The following is a 12033-nucleotide window of genomic DNA, read 5'->3' as shown; positions in this document are numbered from 1 at the left end:
CAAAGCAAAGGAAAACTGATGAAACTAACATTCTGTAAAGGTTTCCTTAATGCTTTAGAGGGACATCCTTCACAAGTTTTCACTTCATGAAAACACTCTAGGCATCATAATGCAAGTTTCCAAACTGCTGTAGCTGCAGATTCCACCACTTACAATAAGCTTCATGGTTACTTGTAAATGGAGTTGTAACTAACAATTGTGTCCTTTGTAGCAGGATTTGGGAACTGCTTATAGAAAGCATGTGAACTTTTATTGTCACACTTTCAAAATTTCCTTTTACAAATGCCGTTATCTAGTAACACTGGTTTACCGCAGGACCAACAGGAGAATGTATAGTTTTCTGGATCACTTGAAGAAGCAGCAGTACTGGGAACTGGTGAAAAGGGTATCAGATTAATCTGTCCACAGGCTGGTCCAGTTGCCTTGCCTGCAAATAAGAGTCTTTAACAGGCAGTCTCAGCAGATGTTTCAACAAGGATCATGACTGGTAGCTCCACAATTCAGCGATACAGATCATGTACTGGTGGCAAGGCTTTCTTTTGGACTATATGTAATGAGCAAGTAATTTCGGAAGACTGTCTCTGAAGTTGGTCAAAATCAGAATTCTGGAGGGGGTGTATTTTTGATGTGAAGATCAGTCAACTGTTTATATGCTCTCCTACATCTAATTACTCCATCTTCTGTGAGCATTTGAGTAACAAGAAGTAATACTTTATTCTAATAGTGCCTGTATTCTCCATTTGATTTTTGGTTTCCATGACTTCTCTACCTGTTTCATAATCCTGTGGTTCAGTTAGTGCTCCAGTCAGACTTCTGGATGGAGGTTCGATACTCCAATCTTCTTTGCATTTAGTGTCATGGTGTTTGGATGGATGTCTGACCTAGAAGAGCTTGTTCATTAGTGGTTCAATCAATCCTAACAGCAGGAAGCTTACATATCAAACAGAAAAGATTTCAGGCGTAGTGTGAACAGCAACATTTGTGCCCAATGCAATCAACATTGCCAGGTACATTGGAGTAATTTTATCATTGAAAATGTCAGACCTCTTGCTTATTTCACTTAGAGTGCATTTCAAAGCTATTAGTATCTTCTATCAATAGCAAACTCTACCATGTACTTGCACCTACTTGCAGTGAGATTTGGAAAAGGACTTTTTAAAAGCCCATCACTAATATTAATAGATTCCATTATTGGTATTTGATAATACCAGTAATGGATTCTACTGTTGCTGGTAGATACCATAACAGGAGCAGATCACTCTGAGCTCTTTAGCCTGTTCTTTTATTTTCTCTCCAAGAATGCTGCCTTCCTTATCTAAAACATCAGGGAAGAGGAGGGGAAGGAACATGAACTCAGTTATCAGAGCCCTTACTGAAGATTTTCTTGATTGCGTAACAAAATTAGTATTTTTCAAAGTTTCTTAGTAATAAGTACTTTCTGCTTTTAAATTTTATACAAATTTTGAAAATTCAGAATAAAGCCTATTAGAAAGACTTTTGGCTACTCCTCTGAGGGTTTTGGTCCTTGGCAGAAGATCCCGAGTAAATCTTTTTTGACAAAAATAGAAGTTGGAACAAAATGTAATCATAAAAGTACTTGTGGAACAATGTGCTGTTGCTTTGCTTATGCTGATGGTGGCTTCTAATGAAGTTGTGTTATTTGTTTAATCATGTTCTAGTATTGCTAGGTATTAGAACTTTAGCAAAGTAGTATGCCGTTAGATACTCACTTTATGAATCTGTACTTGGAAAGGATATACTGTGCATTAGGGCATTTCATCGCTCAGCATTAAAACTGAAGCGTACAATAATGACCAAAAACTTCTCTACTTATCTGTAATTGTATCCATGTTGAAATTACTTTTCAAAGGCATAGAACTACACATCTGTATGGCTCTTTGTATCTGCTTTCTTTGTATTTTCTTCTGCCTTTGAATTCTTCCATGCTCTATGGATCCATGAAGAAGCAGCTGGAATAAAAAGCTGGTGCTTACCTACCTAAGAAGCAAGCTTGACAATAATAGATGTTTCTGGCAAATTTTTGTCTGGTCTTTGAACATGAAAAGGACAGTACAAATATTGTTGTTTGCAACTCTTGTTTTTTCTCTGCTTTTACTATTTATGTAGGACTTCAAGCAGTCTATTTTTCATCAGCTTTCACACCAACTTTGTATAGGTACGCGTGAAGTTAACAAAGTGACTTACTTGAAGGTTTGATTCTGCTTTGTCCTGACGTTCATTCACTGCTCAATTCATTCATGCTGAAATTCTCTTCTACAAAAACAGTGAGATCCTTGTGACTTAACATCTGAAGCTTAGTGAAGTTCTCCCTAATGGGTTTGCCTGTCTTAATGTTTCCTTCCTAAATCCTAAAATTTTTATGAGTTTAAGTATTAAGATTCTCATAGAACACATATAAGTGGTAACATAAAGTTAATCTTTATAATTTAATTTTATACTCCTTCAATTCAGTTCTGTATTCCATTATTAACTTTATTTTCAGTCAAGTTCTTTTACAATCAGTTCTTTGGAATACTTGATTTTTCTGGAAGTGGTTTCTTCAATGCTCTTGGTTCCCAGCTTGTGTCTAAAGGTCAACAAACTTAACATCTTTTAAATTTGGGTATGTCTGACCAAATGAGTTAAAAGAATTTCTATTTTTCCTTCTAGTCTTGATCCAGAGCAAAAGGAAATGTTAATTGAAGTGATAGAAAAGCTTTTGAAGGACCGAAGTACGGTAAGAAACAATATGCTATTACGTATGCATGTATTGATAGAGTTTACTCCTGAGGCTGTCATTCAGCAGTACATGATACACTTTCTTAACTCTTGCTGATGTGGTTTTATTTTCTTTTTTTTAGATAGAAGTATCATCGTGTATTTATGCACTATACTGTGACTGTAATAGTGACCACCTCCTTTAATAAGGCTAGTAATTATACTTGTATCATGGGTATTCTTCATCTGATTTGTTAGCATCTTTTTATGCATGCTTCTTTCAACTTAATTTTGAAAATGAAAGTTATATAATTATGTGAATCAGTGTACAAGTGTCTATGTATAAACACTTTTTCATTGGGAAATTAGCTAGGTCATTTCAATTTGATTGTGATACTGTAAGAATAAATTACTTCTGTACGATGCACGGTATGCCTGTTGAAATCAGTCTGCCTTGTAGTGTGTACAACTATAAGACAACGATACTTGCTGTGTGCTTGTTTGTTCTTGCAAATATCCGCACTTCCAATCTGGTAAGTATAACAGACATCCTGGGACAATTTCTGTAAATGTAATACTCCTGTTTGCCTTGCCTCTGCATGAACTTCTGGATGTCTCAAAATGATCACACACTTTATTTTTCTTCCTCTGCCCTACAAGTAAGTTTTGCAAGTCTAAGCCAGAAAGGTAATTGAGCAAGGAGTCTTCAAATAGAAAAAAGAGTTGCAAATTAAAATATTCTCTTGCTCGTGTTCAGATTACTAACTTAGTGAGTGTGATTAAAGTATTACTAAGTACCAGACAGTGTGTTGCTTCGGCTCCTATTTGTCAAGTGTTTTTGTAACACATAGGAATATGGTCTGTTGTCATAGCGCAGTTGAGGTGTTCGGGACATAAATGGTGCTGCTCTCTAAAAGACATCTTGCAACTTCCACTGAAGGGTTACTGAAGGAGAGTGTCAGAGCTTAATGGCTCAGCAGACAGTAAATCAGCTAGTTAGTTCTCCTGACTGCATCTATGCTTGACCTGTACTCATTTGTTAGAGGCCTTTGTGCTTCTGTGGAGTTGCCCCCCAGTGGTTCTTTGTGTATTTTCTTTTCGTGGTTCATGCTCTTGGTGTGCATGCAATCTGTGAATGTGAGATTAGATTCTGTATACCTGTGGAGGCATAAAGGGCTGAGAAGCCATCTTTGTTTCTTTTTATTGCTGATGTCAGGAAAAGAAAATCCATGAGTTTTCACTCTGTTTCCTAGTTCTTATTGCTTGTGGTAAATGGCAAGTTATGCAACAACTAGTCATTTACACATTTACTCTAACAAAATACTAGAGGAAAAAAGCATAGAGTAGGTTTGGATCTTTTTCCCCAGTCCACTGACCCTGGCACTTGGAGTTACTTATAAGGGCATTAATGCTGGAGTTACTTATAAGGGCATTAATGCTGGAGTTACTTATAAGGGCATTAATGCTGGAGTTACTTATAAGGGCATTAATGCTGGAGTTACTTATAAGGGCATTAATGCTGGAGTTACTTATAAGGGCATTAATGGTTATTCCTTAGTATGTGCCACAATTCTGGTGCTTCTGTGTCACTCAAAAATGGACACTGTATTTATGAAGGTACCAGCTGAAGCAATAGTCAAAGTTATGCTATGTTGTCAGCACATTCGAGAAGCTAAGAGTGATGATCTAGAACTGGGTCTTCTGGACCTCTTTGGAGACATAGTGTGGTTAACTGACGCAACTTTCTACTCCCTCTGATTCCTCTTGGTCAGTTCCCTAGCAAAACCTGAATCCAGCCTGAGCTGAGACGTGTCAGCTTCAGAAGTTTTACTCTTTCAGGAAGTGATATGAAGAATTATTATTCTGAAAAGGAACTGTACAAATCTCTTTTCAGGACTCTGAATCAAACCCAAGTATTAATATGTGCGCTTTCATCCCCAACAGACTCCACAGTTTGTTGTGATCGATCTCTCTTTAATCCTTGCTAGCTTTGCGAGGATCAGTCTAACATGGAGAAGCTTCACCTTAAGTAGTTATCTTTTGTCAAGTTGCACTGAATGTTCCCAGAAAAGCCTCCACATTTACTAACAGAAAGCACATAGTGCACAACTGTTCTATTAGCACATAACTTCAATCTGAATAAGCTTATTCTTTGCCTCTAATTGGAGAACATAGCAATTTGCTCACAGTGGAGGAAACAGAGTGCGTATAGCTACTTTTAGCTTTAAAATTGGAGGAGATGCAGCTGCTTATAAGTGGTGGTCCTTATGTACAGATGTGTATGTATGTAGCCTATATAGCGTTAGATTGGCTACTTTTTAAGTCTTATCTAAGCTCCTCTTGGGAATTTTGTATTAATTCGATCCACCTTTTTGTGTTATCTAAGGGAAGCTGAATTTCATATACTTAGTATAAATGAAAGAGCTCCTTCTACGTACGTAAAGAAAAAAGCTTTTAGAAAATATTTTGTGGTCTTTGTGAAGAAAGTTAAGTTGGGTTTGTTGCCACAGGAATTCTAGAAATGAGTCTGAGCTGTGGAACAGCAGCATTTTATCATAGTCTTATGAGGTGTGTGTGTTTGATTTAGTGGTATTTCTCAGGTTTTTGCAGCCTCCTTTGGCTGTTTAACAGTCAGATGGCCTGGAATTTGTAGGCTGATAACGTGGAACTCAGACCATAAATGTTTACTTGACACTAATCTTTAGATTCCTTCAATTTAACTGCACAGAAGCTGTTCCCTTACATCAACATTAGTTGTCATTTCCTGATAGCTTTAATCTAATGTTAGCAGATCGGTTAATTGGGAAAGAGATGGTGTTTTCATTAAATAGCGTCTTTATTAGAGTGGGAGAATCTTAGTGACTTTGGGAATTGTTGAATATCAGTGGTTCTCCACCTTTTTTTTCCCTTGATGGAAATGTCAGGTTACTTTTGGCATTTCTGTGTACTTGAGGGCTGATAATTCTCAGACAAACCATAATGCATTGTTGTGGGGAAAATATACCATGTGGATTTGTGGGAAATCCACCACGTGGTTTTTTTGTTTGCTTTTTTTGTTCTTGCTCCATTTGTTTTAGTCATATTTTAGAAATGTTTGAGACTTTAATAAAAAGTAAATTTTTACTCATAATTTGTTTATTTTCTGTAACCATTTGACCTCAAGCCCGGTTTTTGAAACTTGCTGAATAATCTCTACATTAAAACAGGAGCGAATAGCTTCTAAATGTAGATCCCTCTAAATTTATGTAAACCGGAATTTTTTTTCAGAGAGAACATGCTATTGTGGATTATTAATGCAGTTTATGTTGCACAGAAAAGGCACAATGTATTTAAATTAGCCAGAGTCATTTTACATTTGAAATAGCAAGAAACTGTCTAGATGGGAATTTTACTACAGTAAAATTAAGGCATTTTATCACACTGCGCAAAACGTGTTCATTTTTTAGGTCTCAATCAGTAGTAAATTTTAATATAAGCTGAGGTAAGCAAAACTTAAAATAAGATGAGATTTAACCTTAACCCAGCACTTCATTAAAATTTCTGGTGAGATAAATGAAAGATCACTCTACTCCTTAAGTGACTTAACACGAAGATTCAATTAAAAGGCAAGCTCTCAGTTAATCTAAGATGCAAAATTATCAAGTGCAAACCATCGTTAACATACCCTGAAGGGCAGCTAACTGGGAATTAGAGTGTATCAACAAAGCTTTGATTTTTCTGCCAGGTTATTTAATTTTTAAACAGATAAGATGTTTACAAATATTTTTATTATAGAGACTTAAGAAACTCCTAGTTATGTTTTTACACTTGCTTTACAGAAAAAAGTACCTCAGACTTCGATAAGCAGGTGCAAGAGCATGAATGCCTGTTCTTTTATTTTTCTAGTAATTCTAGTCGAGCAGTTGACATGATTTTATGTAGAAAGGAAGATAAAAGCATGTGCGTATTTTATGCTAAAATGATTTTCTCAGAAAGTAATACAGCTAGTCACATAGTCATGTGTGAAATTATAATTGGGTATTTTAGAGGAAAATAGTTCCCTTCTTCTTTTTGGTTGATTCTGTATCACTTCACTCTAATTCTGTTTTTTTCCATTCACTTAACAAGCGTGATGATCTATCTTTGGGGCATAGGGTTTAAGGTGGGATTTGTTGCTGTCATGATTTAACCCCAGTTGGCAGATAGGACCACGCAGCCACTCGCTCACTCACCCCAGTTGGGACTGGGGAGAGAATCAGAAAAGTAAAAGTGAGAAAACTTGTGGGTTGAGATAAAGACAGTTTCATAGGTGGAGCAAAGCCACGTGCGCAAGCAAAGCAAAACAAGGAATTCATTCACTGCTTCCCATCGTCAGGCAGGTGTTCAGCCATCTCCAGGAAAGCAGGGCTCCATCACACATAACGGTTACTTGGGAAGACAAACACCATCAATCCAAACGTCCCCCACTTCCTTCTTCCCCCAGCTTTATATGCAGACCATGACATCACATGGTATGGAATATCCCTGTGGTCAGGTGGGGTCAGCTGCCCCGGCTGTGTCCCCTCCCAACTTCTTGTGCACCCACAACCTGCTCGCTGGCGGGGCGGTGTGAGGAGCGAAAAGGCCCTGACTGCCCAACAACTACAAACACCTGTGCGCTCTTAAAAGTATTTCTCATCCCAAATCCAAAACATAGCGCTATACCAGCTGCTAATAAAAAAGTTAACTCTACCTGAACTGAAACCAGACAGTTGCTGAAATTGCTTTTGCCATACTGTGAAGGGCTGTAGGACTGCATTGTGTTTTGTAGCCTGTATATTTTACAAATCTGATTGTGTAAAATCTAGTTCATTAATGGTACCTGAGTTACAGCAGTTAAAAGAAATCTATGTTGATATTGAAAAGGAGCCATGTCCATTGTCCAAACCTGCAAAGCAAAAAGAACTTGTGACTTGCGTTCCTCAGTCCAAACTAAAGCATCCCTAAGTGTTTCTAAACCTGCATCTAAAAAGAAAATGAAGAATGTAGACCTGTATCTGCGATGTAGTTGTATGGATGCTGAGCATATTAAAAATGCCCAAATTTCTGTCTTTAACTTTGATCTGGTTTTATTTTGTTTGGGCAGATACCCCTGTTATAAGGAAGGTTTATGAAGTTTGTGTGGGAATATAAATGCATGTGCTGTATGTTAAAATGAATTTTTTCATCCCCATCCAGAGAACCGGGTTAGTATGTGGTCACCTATATTTTGTGCTATATCATAGCTGTTGCTATTATAGCTCCTGTTCTGGGACCAGGTAGTATACAGAGTGCAGCGCTGCTTTTGAACTTTTCTAAGGCAGAAGAATATTAGAGAAAAATTTCAAAACACGTCGGCCTGACGTGCAGATGCTCATTGATTCCCAAGTATGTACTCCTGTTGTTGTGACCCCAGAAACATCTGTTGTGAAGTAATATGGGAAGGGATAGAGGCAAGTTTTGTGTGAAGAATGACAGTAAATTAGATTATTGCATAGAACCTGTTCATTGCTAATTAAGATTTACACTCTTTTCTAAAGGTTAAATTTTCCTTTAGCCTTTGCTTAAATAATATTTTTTCCTTTAATGAGAATATTTTAATCACATTAAACTACTTCTAATACTTAAATTTATTATTCTGTTGTGGTGTTATAATTGACTCCTAAATACAAGAGGTGCAACTTAGTATGAATTCTGTTTTGGAGGTGAAAAGACTTTATACAAACGTGTGAGTATTGAGATTTCTTTTGCATACTGCATGGTACTAGGCCAAGCGCAGATTCTTGTCAATTGAGACCCCTTGGATTAAAAAATGATCCTAGGAATTGGTGATGGCTTTGCAATGGAGATCTTGATCTTTTAAACTGAAGCAGTATATTCGGGGGTGATGGGGAAGAAAGCTAGAGTCTGCTTTTCAACAGTAGGCTTTTGTTAATAAGTTAACGGTTTAGTTTAGAAGCCGAATGTGTGGGTAAGACAATGTTTTCTTAACTTATTGATTTAATGTTGGTGAAAGCTTCACTTTTGTGGAAAAATATTACTGAGTTCGTGCAGATGTTTTATTGTGATAGATCTATTATCCAGCTATTAGAAGATAAATGACTGATCTTTTCCAGTTTCCTTGCCTCCAGAAAATTGAAATAAGAAGGGGAATATCATTTGGGCTGTATGATTAGGGCAGGTGGGGTGGCCATTAATTTAAGAGAGAGGAATCTTGGCAGCGTAGGCCAACTTGCACTGTATTATCAATCAAACCTCGATGCACTTCTTGTGATGACCCAGCACTCTCAGGTTTTCACAGCGTTAATTAGAATTCATGACAAAATAGATGCAAGGAAACGTTTTGTACCCTTCATAATTTTATAGAAAATTTATTGTTATTAGAGGAACCATTTGCTTAGTGTGATTTTTTTCATTACCAGCTTGTCAACTAGCATAGATAATCTGGAGAAAATATGAACTCCATAGATTGGGTGTCACTTTTGTTGATGGTTCATGTAGTTTACCTTGGAGCACAGCTAATGGCTGAAGTTCATAGCAACAGCACAGAAAAACGTGGCAACCAGTGGAAGACAAATGAACCATGTTTATTGCTTTAATATAAAAAATACATAAATGGAAAGCAGCATTTGAATTTGATGAACTCATTGCTGGTTTTGTTGGAGTGATTTATATTTTCTCCTTATACAAAAAGCTACTATTGACACAGTGAGATGGAAATTAACTGACTGTTTTTTGGAAACCGATATTTTTTGGTTTTATATTCTGATTGGATCATTTTGTTTTAATTCCAAATATTTTTATGGAATGTTGAGCATTTAATAAACAAAGATTATTAGCTGCTCCTCTGATGTTTAGATATATAGTAGGATCATACTATAGTGGGAAGCAGTGTCAACTAGAAAATAATCTCATATTAAGAAAGCATTAGGAAATTTTCTCATATAAATCCTCTTGTTACCAGTGCATTTTCAATCTGTCTTACACTCTCACTTTTTTTTACCCTTTCAAATGAAAAGCCTAATTTTGGAAAATGCAATAATGGGAAGAGGGGCATCATCTTAAATAGTGTCATGATCTATGGCAATTCCTGTATTAACTTGTAAATCTAGGGACTCGCCACAGGAATAAAATGCTTGTTCATCCAGTGCACCTCTTGCATTTCATAGTGTATGTTCAAATTTTTATTAATATCTTTTAAGCATTCACAGGTGACAACATTCTCATTGTAAACTTGAGTAGGTGGCTGATATGAATTGAAATGAGTAATTATTTAGAATTCCTGTATTTCAGTATAGCTATTTCATTGTATTGAATTGTTGTGTTTTACTCACAGGAACTGAACTTTTAAAAAGCCAGCGTTGTTCATAGGATATATCCTCAGTTTCTTGAAAGATCTAAACTAGTGTTGTATGTCTGATTTTATGTAAAGTTTCAAACTATAAGATATCCAAATGAGAGAGAAATACAGCAAAATGTGTGTGTAGTACTACTAGCAGTAAAAGGCAAGGGTATCCACTCCAGAACTACAGTCAGGCAGCAGCATCTGTGCTATCCTTCACCTATGAACCTAAAAGGGTATTTTTAAATATTAAGCTGTGACTATTCTTATTGTCATAAATCGATCTGTGTGTCATTCTCTCTCCCCCCCCCCCGCCCCTTTTCTCCCTTTGTATGTCAAACCTGTCAAGACACCTTATACTGTCTTGTAGTGTGAAGGAATAGAATATCTGTAATAAAATCTATGGGACAGTGAGTAAAAAAAAGTCTGTGGTCTAAAAGTGTCATCCCTTTCTTCTAAAACTTCGAATCCATCACACTGTCCTCTGCAAGCTGGCCTTAACTGTAGTTCAGAGTTTTGCATCCTAATAAAATTGCTTTGCTGCAAGATAGTTCTAACATAGAACTCTTCCTACCCTTCCTGTCTTCCATCGTCAATTTATCTCACCTAATTGAATACCTACTCAGGACTGATAGTGGTTTGTCTGGTGTTAACCACTGTCTTCTGCTGAGCTTTGAACCCACACCTAAGCATCATCTCATAGTAGTTTTTAATTACAAAATAGCTTACTGCAGCATGGTATTAAGAAGAAAGTTTGGTACAACAACATTAAAAATCTATTGGTTTTGTGATCCAGCAAAAAATAGCAAATAATTTTAGATGTAAAGTGTGTTTTATTTAGCTCTATGAAATAATCAAATTTTGCTTCCTGGAATGAGTTGTATACTTGCTGGGACCAGCAGTTACCAGTATGTGGACGGGGCTGGAGACAATAAATGCAACTTCACGTTTATTCTTATTGGTAATTCATAAAATCCCCACAGAGCCTGAAACTTGTTTAGCATAATAGCAAGACTGTATTCTGAGCTGTTTTCTTTCAATTGTAATGTTGGGCGCATACTAATAAACCAAATGTCAGCCAAATACAGGGAGAAAAATGTAACATATGAATATCATTGTATTTAATATTTCTCAAAAAGTACCATTTCAATAAACTGCACTTCTATTTAATTGCTTACTTTAAGTCATTGGGGAAATTTTAGAGGTTGAAATGCAGATCCCCAGTGCTCAGATAGAATATGACATTAATTTGCTGCCAGAAGGCTATACTGCATGCATGCTAACTGCATACATATCAGCTGCTTCATGTAAAGTCTCATCATTTTAGTTATTTGACTTAGCATGTACTCTGACACAAAACAAATCTTAATTAAAGCAATTAGAAGAGAAAGAACAGTAATTCCAGGCGCACAATGACATGTCCTTATAATGCATGGTCAGCTTTTGCAGTTTTCCCACAGTTAAAGTAACCTGCTGCCAGAATTTTAACAGGAACCCCAATATATGTTCCCTTTCTTTATTTTTAAAAGAAAATACCTTATCGGAAGGTTTCAGTAAGCCTTGAAGTCTTAGAATGTTGAGAATCTATTTATTTTTCTCATGAAAACAAAGCTATTTTTATAATCATCGTCAGTATAAGGATCTTTGTGTATATATAAAGATTTATTTCTTAGGAAGGCAAAAAGACGTGTGAGGACATAGCAGGGCATAAATGATCCATTCCTGCAATTTTGGAACTGGTAGGGAAGTGCTGAACAACATGCAGAAATTCTGCTTCTGTTCTTGGAAGAAAAGTATTAATGTGTCTCCATATTGTATTGCTGATTTTTTTCATGCCTTTTTTTGCAAAGTGTATTCATGAAACTCTAAATATAAAAACTCATATGACAGTTAATTTGGCCGTATTGAGAGAGAAGTTGTATCCCAGTAGTGCTGGGAAACTTACCCCAGCTCCTCCTTAGTTTGATCACACCAGT

General features: G+C 36.5%; 1 protein-coding gene across 3 annotated transcripts in view; it reads left to right on the top strand.

The window, feature by feature from the left end:
- AP3B1 (adaptor related protein complex 3 subunit beta 1) overlaps positions 1-12033 on the top strand; it is a 178508-nt gene that overhangs the window by 35362 nt on the left and 131113 nt on the right. For all 3 annotated transcript variants that reach the window (XR_010069040.1, XM_063319823.1, XM_063319824.1), the window contains one exon: positions 2671-2737. Coding sequence is in view for 2 of the 3 variants with exons in the window: in XM_063319823.1 (XP_063175893.1) it covers positions 2671-2737 (67 nt within the window). In the remaining variant the exon portion in view is untranslated. The remainder of the gene's footprint in view (positions 1-2670; positions 2738-12033) is intronic.

Source organism: Chroicocephalus ridibundus, chromosome Z, assembly GCF_963924245.1.
Source record: "Chroicocephalus ridibundus chromosome Z, bChrRid1.1, whole genome shotgun sequence".
NCBI classification, from domain to species: domain Eukaryota; kingdom Metazoa; phylum Chordata; class Aves; order Charadriiformes; family Laridae; genus Chroicocephalus; species Chroicocephalus ridibundus.
Note: the sequence above shows the minus strand (reverse complement) of the source record. Positions and strands in the feature narration are given on the sequence as shown.